The sequence below is a fragment of the Lynx canadensis genome, chromosome B3, assembly GCF_007474595.2.
Source record: "Lynx canadensis isolate LIC74 chromosome B3, mLynCan4.pri.v2, whole genome shotgun sequence".
In the NCBI taxonomy this organism is placed as follows: Eukaryota; Metazoa; Chordata; class Mammalia; order Carnivora; family Felidae; genus Lynx; species Lynx canadensis.
Genome location: NC_044308.2, coordinates 68,173,890 through 68,192,756, shown reverse-complemented (window position 1 = coordinate 68,192,756; position 18,867 = coordinate 68,173,890). Strand labels below are relative to the sequence as shown.

The window sequence follows — 18,867 nt, the reverse complement described above, 5'->3', positions numbered from 1 at the left end:
GGGAGAAGGAGGAAAAAAAATGACACTTCTACAGATGGATTCTTAAATATCACAGATACCTTCTAAGGTACATATTGGCCTCTTAAAAACAACCTAAAAAGTGTAGTGTGTTTGCTACTTGACTGACTGGATTGCAAGAGATTTTGCTTGAGACCCATGCACCTGATCATCTGACATGTGTCCACACAGTGAAATAAGAAGATTCTAGAGACTTGATAAGCAAAATAGAGGACTGTGATAATAAGTGGTGGGCAAATACATTTTTGTTGGCTTTACCACACTGGTATTCTTTGTAAATTCTAATGTTTGTTTGTTTTTTTCCTCACAATGACCCATGTCCTTAACATGATAATCCTCTCCACACATATGTAGTATTGAGTTCTTCTCTGAAGGCATGATTCTTTTCCTTCAAAAATATAAAATGCTTCAATAAAGAAAGTAGAAATATGACCAAGGAATAATAGACACCCTCTGATAATACCCTAAAAAGGAAGGAACAGAGGTTGCCCTGGAGCTGCATTTCCCTTTCTTTCTTTACCCTACAATAAAGGAAAACAAAGTCAACTCAGACTTGGAGAAGGGGGAAAAAGTACCAACTTGAAAATTTTGCACTTTGAGAAAAAAAGAAGAAAAATAAATGGTACGAGGAGCTGAAGAAAACCCTAAGCAGCTTGAAATTGTGAAAGTTAATAGACATCTCTGCAGATACTTAAAGAACATAACCTATGGCCTGGAAATACATTATTATAGTTTATCTCTGAGGACTACACCCAGGGATAAAGAAGAATAGACTTGGTATTAAACTTGCCTGACATTTAACTGTACTGTTTATACAGATACATTGTCCAAAAACAGATCCTCAAATGATAGCAGACCCGTTTCTACTTAGAAGTCATGAGATGTAAAGTGTAACTCTACCAAGTCTCTTTGTTCCATTTACATAAAATTTACATATTTAAAATAAATATTTAAAAAATAAAACTGGCTCGAATAGAAATACTAATATTTAGTCCTCACTATTAAGACATGCAGTTCGTAATTCATTGAAAGGATAGAAAATGATGACTTTCAGTTCGTTGAAAGGATAGAAATTTTCCATTTCGCCAGCTGTCAGTCCAGCCACCAAATAGCCTGATGGCTACTCAGTAAATATTTGTTGTTGAATGAACATAGGTACCTTTGAAGTCCAGCTCTGTAATAATCGGTATTTGCTGTCACAGGGCTTGCTGCACATGAAGAGTGTGAAGGATATTTTAGCGCTCATTCTGGCTTTTGGAAATTACATGAATGGAGGAAATAGAACTCGGGGACAAGCAGATGGATATAGCTTAGAAATTCTGCCCAAACTCAAGGACGTCAAAAGTCGGGTATTTATTTCTCACAACAAGATTCTATGATTTGCCATTATATTCCTTCTATACCTTTAATTTAGACATATCTATATGTTTTCTTGGTTGCTCCATTCATCTCTTTTCTCCCTTTAACAATAAACTTTTTCTTTGCTTTCTTTTGACTTTTGGGTAAAAATTGGTTATTCACGTTTGGTCTTACAGAGACGACAAAATCCCCAATATTGGTTTGTTCTAAAAGAATGCAATTGGATGTTGAACTGTAATGAGAGAGGAAAACAGCACGCAGTATCAGCCATAGCACAAGGCTTGAGTCTGTTTGAATTTAGTGTTGACTACTTGTAATTTACTCATTCCTGAGTAGGGAGCAATGTTGAATCACCAGTTGAGCTGAGCATTTGAATTATTCTTTGGCCCACAACAATTGGGCCGAGGGTCTACTGTCAAACTCTCTGAGCCTGATTATCATTTGGCTCCACACCCCTGCAGAGCTTTCTCTTTAGAAACAACCAGCCCATATCTAGGCGTCCCATGGGGAGCAGGGGCAGTGAAGGGAGGGGAAACACACAGGCAAATTAGAATTAGACCCATGTGAACAAGACACAAAGGCTGCCTTGTGGGAGGGCCTGCTTGCCCCTGGCCTCCCAGGGTCATAAAGTGGCATGGCGCTCCTTTTAAGCTGTCCTGATTGTTTTTCACGCCATTAAGAACACACATTTTTTGAAAGGTGGGAAGGGAGGGATGGTTTTCTGTTCTAGTCCCTGCTTCCCTTTGGCACTCCCCCACCCCCTCCTGTCTTGGCTTTATGCCAGAAAATAATGAGACCCTGTATATGTTTGTTTGTTTGTTTTAGTCATTACCTCAGAGGTCTTATGAATTATCTGTTTGATTCTTTTTTTTTTTCACCCCCACAAAGAATAGTGGAGTGTCATAGATGTATAGATGTCATAAAAAAAAATTGCTGGACAAAGAGGAGAGAGGGAAATCTTGCCAGGCGCAAACAGAATTAGGACCAGATATTGCAAATTAAAAGTTTCAGGGTCACAAACTGAGATTTCAGTACTCAACTATATAATATGTTAGTCTCATGTGAATGATTTTCATTTAAGCTTCTCTTTTAAACCTAGGATAATGGGATTAATCTGGTGGACTATGTCGTGAAATATTACCTGCGTTACTATGATCAGGTAAGAAATAGCATTATGTGGAAAACTACACTAATGGGGTTTCAACTCTTACACATTGTTGGCATTCAGAAATAAGATGATGGATGGGTGGATGAATTTCAAGTCCAACATAGAATTTGAGAGCTATCCAGCCTCCTTGGTTTACAGATGGGAATGCTGAAGCCAAGAAAGTTTAGTTGACTCTTGTAAAGAGAAGCACTATTCAGTGCCTCTCAATCTACTGACTCTTAATCCACTCTATAACACAGTTTCAGAGAGACCCCCAATCCAATGCCTTCTAACCAGATCGTGGGGGCTTTGTGAAATCTATATCCATTCAGTAATTGGTTGTATCTGAAACTGGCTCTGGGCTGCAGACCAAAATGTAGGAAATCAAGATGCAGTAATACCCAGTACCTTATCAGTAATGTTCATCTGTGAACAAGTTGAAGAAGTGGAATTTGAAATCCATCCTCTCTGCTCAGATTACATTTGCAATTAGAAATAAAAATTTCAGTGAGAATCCACCTGAGCACAATTTTCTATGTTTAATTCCTTCTCATTAAATTGAGAACAAGGAGTCCTAACTTTGAGAAGAAAGAGGTACTGTTGTAAGGTGTTGGGAAATCTAGCAATCAATATGAATGGGAAAAGTCTCAGGAAAATGTTGTCAGGGCTCCTGCTTAGCTGTCCACTCAAGCAGGGTTTTTCCTAGGCTCCAAGGGAAGAAAAGTAAGGATTCCAGGGCCTTGTTTTCAAAAGGCCTATGATTCCATCCAGAAGACAAGCTAGGCACTGATGAAGTCTATAGGCTTCTATCCTCCCCTCCTCATCTGTCTGTTCTCAGTGTCTCTGAAATGAATCATCTCCCAACCCCCCTCCTCAAACTTCTCCTGTTTCTAATGAGGAGATTATCATTTCGGTCATTCAAGCATGAAGCTTCTGCTCCTCTTTGGTTCCTCTCTGTCCTTCGACTAAATTGTTTCTCATGTTTCTTTCGTGTTTTTCATCCCTCTGCCCCACTCATCCAGGCTTTAAGGTAACTCACCTGGACTATTCTGGTTGCTTCCCAGCTTGTCTCCCCACACCTGGTTGCTCCTTTTCCAGTCTATCCCACGCCCAAGGCCCAATCAGTTTTTATAGTCCCGGTTACTTTGTTACTCAAAAACAGAAATGACTCCCCATTTTCAACTGAATTAATAGTCTACCCAATTTAATTCCAGTCTTTTACAACCATGCTTTTTTTTTTTTTTTTCCATTTTCTCCCTACACGTAGTCTGTGACTTAAGACCCCATGTTTTCCAAACACACCCTATGTTTTCTCACTGGTGTGTTGTTGTTGTTTTTTTTTTTTTTTTAATGTTTATTTATTTTTTGAAAGAAAGATTGACAGAGTGTGAGCAGGGGAGGAGCAGAGAGAGAGAGGGAGACACAGAATCTGAAGCAGGCTCCAGTCTCTAAGCTGTTAGCACAGAGCCCGACTCGGGGCTCAAACCTATGAACTGTGAGATCGTGACCTGAGCCGAAGTCAGACGCTCAACCAGCTGAGCCACCCAGGTGCCCCACTGATGTGTTTTTACATCCAATGTTCTCCCTGACTGGACCTCTTCTCATCACCAGCCTCTTTATATTAAGCTTCTGTCTTATTAATACTCTCTTGAAATAATAAATTAACTTTTGGGAGAAAGCTCCCAGTAGCAACACATATATTTGCAACCTAATAGGTAATAAGCTTTTCAGAAATGACCTGGAAAGGACAACTGGTCCCCTCTCATTTAAAAAAAAAAAAAAATTGGTACAAGAGGCTGCAGGTAATTTCCCAAAAACAAAAGCAAAAATCAAACAGAAGATACAAATCGCCAACTAGATACATAGACCTAGCGGTACAAATTGATCAAAACTTTATCAGGACTATCACAAATGGCTGATGGACTTCTTCCCTGTTTAAGATCTCCATGTATAATGGGACCCATATCTAGACTGCCCTTGACTCACCAAACTGTGTCCTATAAAGGGCACCTTTAAAAAAATTCACATGAAGATGGCACGTGCTTGCCAATCTGTTTCCCCACGGAGCTGTACCTACTTATGGGGGACACATTTCCTCATTCATGCAAATGTACAGTATGGCTTAGCAAGACTTTGACCTTTGTGTATCAGAAGCCCTAGAAATCTATATAATATTTCTAGGAATTTTTATCCTAAGGAAATAAATAAAGATACGTATCACTATTATACTTATAATAATTTGTAATAACAAAATATAGCAAGATTTTGGGGAGGTGTCCAAAGGTAGAGACTAAGACCACGTCAGTTATGCTAGAGTTACAAGATGGAATAATACACTGCCATGGAAAGTATGCAGGAGAAAATCTAGTGGCATTAGAAAATACTCTTGATCTGCTTTTATATTATAAACATGGGTTTAAAACAATATATAATTTCAAATATGTAAATATAAATATACATAAACACACAGAAAAACCTAGGATACCAGAGATATGAAAAAATGTTTGATTATCTCTGGGTGGAAAAGATTTTAACTTTCTTCTGTCTTTCAGTTAGACATAATGAACACATGTCACTTTTGTAAAAGGGAAGAAAGATAAAATGAAAAATGGTACAAAATAGTACAACTATTCTTCCCTTCTTCCATGAAATCTTTTTTCACTTCCTTATCTTTTAATCCTTTGAATCCAGGGAACACTTGGTTTGAACTTCTGTCTTGATACGTCTTATTCTGCCTTGCATGTAGATATCATTGAGCAATTAATTGTTAGTCTGGCGTTGCTCCTTGAGTTCCAAAACTCGTTGTCTGTTTTGTAGCATCCGTAATTTAGGTGTCTGACAAATACTTACTAGGTTGAATCTGCTGTAAATATCCGCAAGAGTGTAATCGGTGACATTTGCAAATAATTAGGTGCAAAGAGGTGAGAGCTTTATTCTGGCAGAGGGGGCAGACATGTTGAAGCTTCAGGCAATAGGTATATACCCAAAGTTCTGGCAGCAGGTACTAGTAGGGCAGCAGAATTTTCCAGAAGAATCTTGAGAGGTAACATTTCTGATCTAGGCTTAGCATAACCAGATTTATCTTGTAGTGTCTGTAGCATCTACACAGCCAAGTCAGATGCGTTGTGTAGGAAGGCTGAAATTTGCCAATGAAATGTGACCCTCAAGGAGTGCTAAACCTAGTGGAATCGACTTCACAGAGGAAAATCTTCCAGTAAGAATAGTTTCAAACATGGGATGGCTCAGTATGGGAAAAATCAGAAGTCAACATTTGTGTGGTGCTCTCCTGAGTTTCACAGTGCAAAAATTCATTTCACTCAGCAAGAGTATAGAATTATGTGATTTATTAAGCTATCCCCTCCCCGTAGGAGCATAAGTGATGATTTTTGTGGTTAGTTGGGATGAGCAATTAGCAGGAGAAAGGTGACTCCTGTTCCAAGCCTCCTTCTACTCATGCTGGTTTGGGGTCCAAGTCCAGGTTTGTGAAGCTTACAGAAATCCATCTAGAGCCATGTCTTTTGAGCTCTAATGGAGCAGCTTTCTCAAGAGATGCTACCAGGCTGATTTGCTCAGTAGCACTTTCTCTTTTTCTAGCTTAAAAAAAAAAAAATTGAAGCCAGCACTGAATCTGATAAAAAAAGTTTTAGAAAATAGTTAGAGATAACATGCGTGAGTTCTTCCAATGTAGATTGCCATGGAGCTTCTCGGCAAGCATCTTAGATGGTGTTCCATCCTGTCGCAAGTACTACTTCGTTGTTTTGAAAGCAGTAAAATAAGTATAGAGAGATGGGGAAAAAAGCACACTGATCTTGCAGAATGTTTCAATAAAATGAGGAAAACCACCTTTTCTTAGCATCTCAAATGGAGCTAAAGGTCTTAAAGGAAGGGAATTCCTGAAACCGTAAGAAAAAATGACAGTAATTGAAATGTCTCCTGCTCAAGGTACACACTTTTCAGAACAGTGTTTTTATAGGTGCCAAACAAAGTTTGATATGCCACGTGTTGTATGCTGTACTGAGAGCTATATACAGTACCTGCCCTCACAGTGCTTGCAGTCTAGCGGGAGAAGCCTCTAAGTTAACATGGCAATTTTGAAATTGACATTGATAAGCGCCGTGACAACGGTAAACAGCAGGGGCCCTTGTAAACACCCAGGTGCTGAGGGTTAGAGGCAATCTTTGAGGAAGTGATACCTGTTTTGAGACTTGAAGAATGATATGAACACATGCAGGTGTGAGGAGTTTCTACAGAAGAATTAGAAAGGGACAGTTTTATAGACAAAAGCCCAGAGACAAGAGATTGTGGCCTGTTCTGTTATTTTATGAACGTTTAGGAGAGGGAGTTAGAGATAGGGGGAAGGTGGAAGAAGACTGAGGGTGGAAGAGGCCAGATCATAAAGTGCCTTATAAAGCAGTTTCAGAGTTTGGAATTAGTCCTAATGGCAGAAGGAAAGATGGAATGTGAAGGAAAGCTGGCAAAACAGCCCGTGTGGAGAGAGGAATAACTGAAGACTGCCTGAGATATGCAAGATGCAGGGCTTATGTTAAACAACTCAGGGACAAAGCAGGATAGGCTGGAAAAGATATTTATTTGAGGCTCAGCTTATCTTTCCTGAAACTTGTGTCCCTCAAGGTATTTCTCAGCTTAGATCCTCTATGACGTATAGTCGGGAGCTTGTCAAAAACTATGGCAAACCAGGCCCTCAGCAAGTATATACAAAGATAAGCCAAAGAACGTTTGGGAAGTCTTTACATATATGTGAAGAACTTGATCCCACACACACACCCTCTGGAGCTTAAAGCTGCAGCCGAGGGTAGGTCACAGCAGAAGGGAGGGTGATTGTTTCTTCCATTGTAGTGCCTTCTTGTTCAGCACCTTCCGACGCACACCAGTTGGCATACCCCAAAGATGAGCTATCTAATTGCTACCACGTGAAGCTCAAACAGGGACTTTAAGTACTTTCATGTGTTCCTCCTGTGCCTTTTTCCATGAGAGGACGGCGTCCAAGATCAGGGCATACCTGACAATTTTCTCTTCGATTCGTGAGGCAAAATAGAACCCAGCCCTCAGTGGCAGTAGGACCAAAATGATATTGTGGAAGACACGAAAGCATTTCAAAGTAACCAGGTCCAAACTTAGGAATGGCCAAGGAGCATTTCTCAGATTCTTATTTGCTCATTCAATAAAAGATGCTTTGGAATTTCAATTGATAGTGACAATTGGGGAAGGATAACATACTTTGTTAACCATGTCTTTTAGGAAGCAGGAACAGAAAAGAGTATTTTCCCTCTGCCTGAACCACAAGATTTCTTTCTGGCTTCCCAAGTCAAGTTTGAAGACCTCATAAAAGATTTGCGAAAACTGAAGAGGCAACTAGAAGGTAACAGGAACTGTTCTGTTATTATGATAATAGCTAAGCCTTCTTTTTTTTTTTTTAATGATTGAGGAGGAGGATGTATGTCTGGTTCATGGAAGGGAATTGGCTCAGACTTAAATTCCTCGTGAAGCTCTCCATCTCTTATGCTCTGTTTGGAGGCGCTATGTTTGATTAGTGTTAATTAGTGCTTTTTATATCTACATCTTTTACATCTACATTTTCCAACATATTACAGATGATCATTTTAATAACAATAACAGCAGCCCTTTATTGAATGCTTATTGTTGTCTCGTATAATTATTACGGCAACCCCAATAAGCAGGAACTGTATACCAACTCCATTTTACAGAGGAGAAAAATGAAGTTCAGGGAAGTTACATTCACACAGCCAGTGAGAGGCAGATTTACTGGGCTCTAATCAGGTCTATGTGATTAGAACTCATGCAGTTTCTAAGCCAGGTTATTGTGCCGCCTGAAACATGTCACATGTGCGCACACATGCGTGCGGCCACACACGCCCCTATATATGTGGTTCACGTGTAGGAGTCTAATAAAGGTGTCAGGACCCATAATCAACATTCTCTTTTAGTTTATTTACATTTTTAATTATTCACAACAACATGCTGAAAGCCCCTTTTAGGTTTTTTTTTTTTTTTTTTTTTAAGGTGAAAATATGTCTCTCTCGAGCAGGAATTTTCCTTTGGCATTGCTAGAGTCTTGTGTTTTCACTGTGGAGACATCTCCTTGTCCAAGAATATAAATACTTGCATTGGAGCTTGTCTAACTCCAATTGAAGAGCTCCACGGAGGATTTAGGGAGCGTGTTAATGTGGAAATGGAGCTCAGAGTGCCAAAAGGAGAGCTTGAGGAAATGAAGAGCTTGAACCAGGAATATTTTTACACTAAGACATAAAATAAACATTTTAAAAATGTTTATTGTGAAAGGGCGCTCAGAAACCCAAGTCTTAGACAGAGAGCAGCCTGGAAATGGAAGTGAAGTGGGACAGATCCCTGGTGGCGGGGAGAGCCATTTAGCTTTATTTTGGGCATAAAACTTGCTTAAATAAGGAGAGCGGTTACAAGTGAATATTTCTACCTTGTAAATTATTTTTAAAGGAACATGTGGATTTTTTTCCCTCCTGTTGATGTGGTTAAGAGCGTGAATGCAACCAAATGGATGCTTCATTTAGGAATGTGATATATGAACTTGTGGTTATCCTTTTCCCTCTCATAAAAAACAAAAACAAAAACAAAAAAAACCACTGACAGTTTTATCCTTGTCTGAGATGAGGGGCTGGACTCTCACTGTGATGAAACAAAGTGAAGCGTCCTGCAGCAGGTTTCTGTCGCTCTCCAATGGCAGGATTAGGGCCCAGGCCAGTCCCCAGGATGGCTGCAAGCTTAGCTGTGGCCAAGAAGAGCCATGCCTTTCACTCCGTGGCTGTCCCTGAATACGACTCCCCCCTGGTCTCCTGGTCCTTTGCTGTCTTGTGTCGTTTTGTGAGCAGAAACCTGGTGTATGTGTGACCTTTCCTCCTCTCCTGCGGCCTCTTTCAGGCACCTCCCTTTGACTTCTGCAAGTGTTTGATGATGATAACAAAGGGATGAGAAGAGTGAATTGGGAAGACAGTGGAGAGGCAGGTGTTTCCACAGAGCATCCCCTTTAGCATACCTTATTTTCTCCAGGGCGATCCCAGGTGCCATTCCACATCCCTCCGTATTCAACTGACTTTTCCTCAGTCATTTTAAGGAGCTGCAAGAGCTTCTGGAGCTGGAGGACCCACCCTGTGAGGGGAAACTAAACATTACCTCACTTGTTTTTCTCCTTTGTATTAGACTTCACCAAGAGATGTGAAGCACCACAAGGCAAAAGGGAAAAGTGGGACTCCCCTCCAGCCCCCCCACAGTGGATATTTAAACAAAAATGCCCTGCTAATCTTTCGAGATGCCAGTGTTTTTAACACATGAAAGGTACCTAGTAAATATTTAAAGAAAATACAGACCATTGGTTCTCTAATGAATTTCTTTTTCTCCTAAATGCCATCTGGCAAGATGGCCAGAGTCGTGGCGGTCTGTTTCATCTCCCTTCCCATTCAGGTTCCACCTCCTTTTCCATAAGGCCTTGGTGTGAGCCTAGATTGAATGTTTAATTGAAGAGGACATAATTTTCACACATACAGCAAAGATTTGATGAGGCTTTGAGGTTTATTGTAGCCATTAAAATGTCGTGGCTGCTGGCAAAACCCCAGAAAATGTCTAAAGCTAAACCAGATGTGATTAGCAAATTTCAAGACATCTCAGGCCCCATTTCTCCAGGCAGGCATAGCCCTTTAGAAGAAAACTGTTTTCAACCACACCTTAGCAATAGGGTGGGAATTAAACTATAGTCGTTGGTTGTGCAAATGGCAGTGATACAAATAGATGTTGCCGATAAGCATCTTTTGTAGAAACGAGAACTTTGAATAGCACTTTTATGTAGATAAAAAGAGCAGGCAGTTGATGATCATAGTATCAGCCAGTTTCTTGTGTGATTATTATCTATCAGATGTTTTACATAATCATGTCTTTTAATCTTTACAACGACCCTATGAAGCAGATACTATTATCAGTCTCTCCTAGGAGGAGGAAACTGAAGTTCATGGTGTTCACATAACTTGCCAAATTACAGGTGATGATCTAGCCACATTTTGAAGCTAGATATGACTCTAAGGCATGCACTTGTCATCTATCCTGCCTGTGACCCAGAGGTCTCCATATTTGAACCCAGATCAAAACAGTAAGTTATGTGTTAAAGGCAGAAAGCCTCATGGTGGTGCCAATGACAGAGAGTTACTGAACATGTGCGCATGAGTGAGTGTGCGCGCGCGCGCGCGCACACACACACACACACACACACACACACACACACACTCTTAGAGCCACATGTGTAGACCCTCAGATCAGAGACAGGAGAAAATTTACTTGGGAATGGGGAAGACATATAGGAAACAGGGGTCGCGAGAAGTGAACACACACACACACACACACACACAAGTGAGTAGACACAATTATTGTGTAGGATTAAGAACTCGGGCTTTGGAATCAGATGATGTACTTTTACTGGTTTGGTGGAAGCAGGATCTTGTCAGGTAACAAAACCATAAAGAAGATTCCTTTTCTTACCTGTGAAATGGGAAAATTATAGGGCCTATGTCAGAGGAGGTAATGAATGCATGGTCCATTAGTAAGGAAAACTTCAGTAAAGCTGATTAGGGGTATATACCTTTTATTGGAAAATGCACACCTTGTAGAATCAGGCCCATATTGCTGAGAGGCCTGCTGGATATGTTTGTGGAGAATCAAATTCCCGGAGCACTTGCACTCTCTTCTCTACCTTAGTGGTGACAGAACCCAATTCTTGGTGCTTGGGAATGTGTCCCATATTTTGTTTACTGTTCTGTATCCCTTACTCAGACAATAATTTTAGCTTCCCTGATACTGTGATAAGTAACAATTAGGAAAAAACAAATGGTAGAAATAGTTGCTCTCTTATTCTTTGACCTTGTCTACTGGTCAGAACTCTCAAGGTATTTTTACCAACCCATATGTGGTAGGCAGAATAATGGTTCCCAAAAATGTCCAAACCCTAATCCCTGAAACATGTTACCTTACATGGCAAAAGGGAACTTTGCCGATGTTAAGATGGAGAGATTATCTTGGGCTATCCAAGTGGGCCTAATCTAATCACATGGATCTTTAAAATGAATCTTTAAAAACTGAGAATTTTCCTTGTCTGTGGCCAGCGGGAGATAGTACAGTGGAATGATCAGAGAAATGCAGTGTTGTGGGCTTTGAAGATGGAAGAAGTGGGCAGTGAACCAAGGAATGTGGGAAGCATCTAACACTGGAAAAGGCAAGGAGCAGATTTTCCCTAGAGCCCCCAGGAAGGAATGCAGCCCTGTCAACACACCTTGGTTTCAGCCCAGTAGACCCATGTTAGACTTCTAACACAGAGAGCTATAAGGTAATATATTTAGTACATTTGTTTAAATCAGTTAAGTGTATGATAATTTGTTATAGTAGCAATAGGAACAAATGCACTGTGCAATGTATCCTAATTGTGGCAGTTAATACTAATGACACACACACACACACACACACACACACGCACGCACACCATTGCTGAGGCTATAAGATGTACGATTTCTCAAGTGGTGATGCTCACCGGTATTGCATGAAATGTGAATTAGTGTTTTCTGAGAAAGGTTCTACAGAGCCACCTGGGTGGCTCAGTCGATTGAGCGACCAACTTTAGCTCAGGTCATGATCTCACGGTTCGGGAGTTTGAGCCCTGCGTTGGGCTCACTGCTGTCAGTTCAGAGCCCGCTTCAGATTCTGTGTCTCTCTATCTCTCTGCCCCTCCCCTGCTCATGCTCGCTCTTTCTCTCTCTCAAAAATAAACAAACATTAAAAAAAATAGCAAAACCCCCAATCCATATTGATTTGATATGATCCTATGGTAGTATTTTATTATGAAAATTTCACTGTGGCTATGGAAGTTGGAAAGCTGAATTAATTTTTTTTTTGTTTGTTTTTGGAAAATGAGACGGGAGCTCTTCAGATAGATGTTGAGAAGTCAGCATGGTCTGAAAAATTTAAAAACAAAATTAAATCACTCGTATTAGCCAGCAATAGTTACTCAGTATCCCCTGTCATTAAAGATAGGCTATTTAATCAACTAGCTATTACTAAATCGTGCCTTGAAAATGATGCATTATTAGCTCTGTTATTCCATATATGAATTTGGGAAAATGTAATTGATAGTTAGCCCTCAGTGGAAGATATTCCAGCTTATTTGAAAGTCTTGGCTGAGATGCAAGTGTGTGTGTGTTAAGATAATTCTCATGATGTCCTTTTCTCTAAATATTTAAGAATATGTATTTGAACATGTCCTTTCTTTTGTACCATTTAGAAATATTTGGGAATATGACAGTTTAAGAAAAGCAAGAGTCTGTGTTGACTTTTTGATATGTTATCATTCTAGACATGTTTATCCTGCAAATACTTATGCTAACTTGTTAACCTTTTTAAGCTTTCTCTAAATGAGATCCTGTGTGAGATGCATAGTCCAGGCATTCAAGAATTGTTATAAAAAAACTTCATTCTAAGTTTGAATGGTAGTAATATTTCCAAACTAACTTTACATTAAAGTACATCCATCACATCTTTAAGCATTTTCAATCCCAATGTCCTCATTGTAATGGAGTGATCAAATTAGCCCAAAGCCATCCTGATGAATCTCTGTTATGTACAACACTAGGACCTGAACATTCTATTTCCACATAGAGAGGACAGGAGAATATTAAATTCATACACACATGAAAGTAACAGTTCAAGAAAGAGAGGGGCTTTTTGTTGTAGGGTTTTGTTGTTGTTGTTTGTAGATTTTCCAAACTACAGTCAGTATGTCTTCCAGGTAAAGAAGTCAGACCAAATTCATTCCTTCCTTTAGCCCCAAATCCCTGGTAAAGACCCACCCCAAAATTAATACTCTTATTATTTAGAGGCATACAGTCAATGCCAATATAATCAGCTAAAAGAGGAGGAATTGGGGAGGGAACCACACACCTCCACACATAAAAGCAGAAAATAAGAACCTTTTACCTGGTAGTTTCTCATGGCCCTGGGCAGAGACTGGTATAGAGGCAATAGTCTAGCTATTGGGATATGTATATGAAATTTTTACAATTAGAACTAGATTTAAAAAAAAAAAGTTATAGTCGACTCTGAGTTCTAGGTAGGTAGGTTAGTGAGGTTAAGGACTAGTCATAGTATTTTTTTTTCAAGTTAATATATTATTTTTAACAATTAGTAAGTCAGCTCTACTCTTTACATGCTGGAAAACCTTTCATATATGAAACTACACGGTAAGCCATAGACCACCTGTTGTGTCTCCTGCAAGGTAGAAACAGTCCTCTGCTTTGCTGTTTAGCTCATTTAACATAATCAATAAATTGTTTGGGCAAATACACTGATGAGCTGATATCTGTGAGGTGCTGGAGGGTGAGATGTGTGAGGCGGGGTTTGAGACTCTGAGCACTGTTGGCATCGGGAAGGGGGAGAAGCTGTCTCCAGTAGAATTGGCATCCTCAGTGATGGAGGGAAGGCAGAAGGGCTGGTCAGCAGAACTTGCACTTCATGATGCCCATGACCACTTTTATTTCTTTTACGTTTTGATTTGGGGTTGTGTGGTATGTCCTTTCCTCTCCTCAATACTGTAGTTAAACAAGATTTGGCCATGAAAAATAAGGAGAAATGCTAATAACTGTCATTGCTAATCTACTAGCGGATATTAAAGTTTGCATTACTGGGGGGAGTGGGAAGGGTGTGTCATGACTCCACTCAGCAGTTCTCTAGTGAAAGTTCGAGTCTCTACCATCCTCTCTGACTCCATCTTTCTTACAAGCATGTTGGTTTCTCCTTGGTCAGGAATCTCTGTATCTGTCCACCACTTGGACGAAAGTATAGCCTTTGGCACACTAAGTCAGTCAGTACTGCTGACCCCAAAACAGAATTTAGGAAAAGCGATTGCCTACTGAGTTTATCCCAGGAAGCAAAGAAGATGATTTAAAGAAGGTCTGTGTGGTGACTGTTCCTTTGAATTTGCAATAGACGCACAGTCAGGGGAACAGGAGACTAGAATGGCTACAATTCTGCCCCCAGTGCATGCAATATGGAGGTAACCTTAGAGTTGCTAGATTTATTAAATAAAATGCAGGAGGCTCAGTTAAATCTGAATTTCAGATAAACAAGCCTTTTGTTTTTAGCAGGAGTGTGTCTCAAATATCGCACAGGATACACTTACACTAAAAAAAAAAAAAAAAACACAACTATTCCTTGTTTATCTCAAATTTAAATTTAACTTGCTGTCCTGTCTTTTATCTGGATGTCTATAGAGAGTTTAAAAGCAATAAGAAAACCAACTAAAAGTTGGTTCCCTTTTTTATGACTACCATGCACTGGCAATTCTAAGCGATCTCAGTGAGAACATCCTCCTTTGAAGGATGGGCAGTGGACACGGGCGCAGAATATGTTCTGGGGTGCGGTGCACGTCCGTTTCCACCATCACTAACGATGACAGTGGCTGCTTAATGCACACTTAACCAAAAACCTGCAAATTGGCTTCCAGCTCCTCTGTTTCTTAAAACACCTTCAAACTGAGGACTGCCTGCATTCTAGCAGTAAGGAAGTTGAAGCAACTTTGCTGCTAATGATGAAGCTCAGACTGGAAGCAGATTTATCTGACTACAGAGTTTATACTCTGTGTTGCACCATGCTTTTTTCTTCTGTTTGTAGGCCCTTCCCTCAGGCACTAACAGTATGATCTAGAATGAGAAATCTTGACAAATAAGCCCCACTTGTTTCTCTAGTTCATCTGCTAAAGGGATTACAGGTGGTAACTGGATTGACTTTAGGCTTTTTTGGGTCTCTACCCATAACCACTCAACTAATTTACCTGCTGTGATCTCTATCCTCCTGCTTCCTCTCTGTCCATTTCTTTTGGTTTCTCTGATACACTTGCTCTATCTCTGTCTTTGAAAATCGCCTTCCCTATGTTTTATTCCTTTATGACCCAGAAGGCAAGCATACTGGTCTGAGATGGGCAGCCAGATGAATATCAGAGGACTACAGGGCCACCCAAGGTGACCTGCGTGGTGTTGACTCTTTGTTATCTCTTCCATTCGTGGACATTACATGTAATGTGGTTCTGGCATAGATGAGAAATTAGGGGAACCTTCCAGGATTTGTCAAGTCACGTGGCAAAGCAGACTGTTGCTTCTGTGCTCTGGACCAGCCCTGTCTGTGCAGGAGAAATGACGTCTATCAAGTAGCTTTCTCCCCACAAGAGTGTAAGTGTTCTTTAAGAGAGAAAGAAAAGAAATGAGAATGAATTTTTTCTTTAATTATTCGTTTGAGCATGGACTGTAAGCAGTATAGCTCTGATGAAGGGAGAAAAAAGATTCTGGAAGAATTTTGGAGGACTTCTGAGAAAAGATGGGCAGTTGAACACTCATCTGGATTAAGCACTCATGTAGGATTTCAGTTCCTCTTAAAAATTATGTTAAAAATAATAAAATTCTTTGAAAGCGTCATGTCAAGAGCACAGAAGGATAGAGAAAACCATAACTGCAAATTTTCTGAAGCTCAGGAAGTAGATGGACAAGTGGTAAATGAATCCACCAAATAAAAAAGTGGAATTCCAATCCAGGAGCGGAGAAAGGTGAGAAGCAATCCAAGTTTTACTGCCACATGACTTGACACAAATTTGTGTGTAAATGTATATGCATAAATACATAAACATTCCTATGTAGTCATACATAAGTAAATCAATGAAATCATTCAAGAAAATTTCCCAAAGTGGACACACGTTTCTTATTTTAAAAGTCCCAAAGGGATTCCAGCAGAATGGAATAAAACAGATCCATACCATTGTTAGAACATTTCAGAATACTCAGGACAAACTTACACGCTTCTAGAAGGGAAAGGGAGTTGGAGGGGTGAGATGTGGAAACCAATTACCCAGAATCAGGAAGCAGAATGGCTTTAGGTCTTTCAACAGCAAGACTAGAAGCTAGACATGGATCCGAATTCTGAAGGAATTATTCCCAATCCAGAATTTTGTATCCACCAAATCATCAAATATGAAGACAGATGAAAGTATTTTCAAACATGTAAGTTATCAAAAAAATTTACCTCCCATGCAGCCATCCTCAGGATGCTACTACACAATGTGCTTTATTACGAAATAGGAAGACAAAGGTGACAGGAAATTAAAAATCCAGTGGAGAAGAGAGGTAAAGAGATACTACAGGGTGGACGGCCCAGGATGGCAGCCAGGCACAGAGAGCAGACATTCCAGATTAGATTGGGTCAAAAGAATCCTGGAGAAGATCCTCGAAGATATGTACCTAATAATGTATCTGATGTGTCCTGAATGTTTTGACAAGAGTTACACAACTAGCAACAAGTTTGGAGTTCATTTCATGAAAAGAACATAGAACACAGAGCATATTAGAAAAAAAAGAAATATCGTGAGGGTGAGGGAGTTTGAGCACAGGAGGAGGTCTAGGAAAGACAAATCAATCAGAAATTGTGTATCTGCTGAGACAGGGAGCTGTGTTTGCAAAGTCATGTTAATGTTAACACGGGATGCCAGTCCAGCCAAGCTGTGGTTGTGCTATCCCGAAAGGGGGCTCGTGTGCAGTAGGTATCCGGGAAGGAAAGACAACTATATCTTTTATATTGTATCAAGAGAAAGATGTGCACCGAGTGCCGATAGACGCTTGCTGGAGACCTGCAATTAAGTACTGAAATCATCAGGTCAGATTGGCGCAAATGTCTGCCCCTGGGGAGGGAGAACTGAGTGGAGATTGTGGGATGGAAATGGGGAACTGCTTTTCCTGGAGTAGGATACGTGTCTTCTCTTAACTATGCGCAGGTACCACTTTGATAAATATACCAACACGGCAACAACAACCACCCAGCGCATCTGTAAGTGAGAGTTAAGTCTCGGTGGCAGAAGCTGGCGTGTGGAAAGCAGTCCCAGCTGGGGGTTCAGGAGATGCAGTTTAAAAAATTTAGTTCTGCCTCTTGCCAACCATGTGATAAGCCGTGCAACTCTGACAAATCACTTAACCTTTGTGAGCCTCGGCTGAAACACTGCAGCTGATCATCCTACCCTCTCCAACTCTGGGATACTGGAAGGGTCAGAGGAGCAGATGTCTGAGGAAGTACTTGGGGGAGATGTGGGAGGTTTTGTTTAAACTCATTCAGGAGTTATACAGTTTGCAATTCGCGCAACGCGTATCCGTGTGTCCTAGAATGGAGAGGGGGGCATCAGCCATTAGGAGAACGTGGCTAATTTATCACCTTTAAGGAAGCTCCAGAAGACGTGACTTGACTGATTATTGACCATGCCTAATTTATTAGCTCTTTCCTCCTTCGCGGCCCATTTGTCCGCGGCAGTAGTTTGCTAAGCCTGGTCTCTGGTACACGACTGGATACATTAGCCAGAGTCCTGGCTGTGTTGCCATGGTGTTAAAAAATATTTAGTTTTGCAAGCAAAGTTTCAGGAATAATAAAAGAAAAACTTTGATATGATTTATTTTTGTAAGACGATTTCAACAAAACAGACACAAGGAACTGGGGTAAGTATTTCAGAAAGGCAGTGGGTGTAAAATGTTGATCAGCGTGGTAACTTTTGATGCAAAGCATTCAATTGAGTGCGGTATGGTGGGTAAAGGTCACACATTTCCCAAACAGAATGCCTTCAAAGACAAGTTGTACAGAAAGGAGAGAGGATACGGAAACTGAAACCTGATTCATTCGTTTAACTAATGGAAGAAGTTTGTGTTTTCCTTTGAAGCTGCGGTTGTGACATCTCTAGGTGGGAAGGATGAGTTACGTTACGCTGGTTTCCTCCTCTCAGCTTTCACTCTACTTCTACTCTTTATTTATAAATGAACACAGTTAATAGAATTTATTTTGTTTTCCTTTTCTTTGACAAGAAACGTAAAATGCTGAAATAAGAGCTACTGTCACGGAAAAGTCTGAGTCACAAGCCCTTGAGTTCAGATCCCTGCTTGACGAGCTGTGCCTCCACATCCCTGTGTCCTTGTATAGAAAGGCAGGTGTCACTGCCTTACTGATTATTGGAGTGGAGGGACCAGGGTCATATGAAGGAAATCCCTTTGTGGAATATCAGCGAAGTGTATAATACTTACCCTTGGTTCTCTTTGTGTGCCCATTTCTGATATTTAGTCCAACAGCAAATCCTGCTGGTTCTTCCTCCAAGACGAGCTTTGAGTCAGTTCACTGCTCTCCATATCCACGGCACATTTCTAGTCCAAACCAGCACCTTCTCTCATTGGGGCCCTAACAATGGACCCCTAACAGATTCCCCTGCTTCTGCTCTTGCCCTCCCTTTA

At 40.4% G+C, this 18,867-nt stretch overlaps 1 protein-coding gene across 2 annotated transcripts in view; it reads left to right on the top strand.

The window, feature by feature from the left end:
* Nucleotides 1-18,867, top strand: part of FMN1 (formin 1) — a 394,550-nt gene that overhangs the window by 257,921 nt on the left and 117,762 nt on the right. For both annotated transcript variants that reach the window (XM_030318570.1, XM_030318571.1), the window contains 3 exons: nucleotides 1,221-1,367; nucleotides 2,477-2,536; nucleotides 7,784-7,904. In XM_030318570.1, coding sequence (XP_030174430.1) covers nucleotides 1,221-1,367; nucleotides 2,477-2,536; nucleotides 7,784-7,904 — 328 coding nt within the window. The remainder of the gene's footprint in view (nucleotides 1-1,220; nucleotides 1,368-2,476; nucleotides 2,537-7,783; nucleotides 7,905-18,867) is intronic.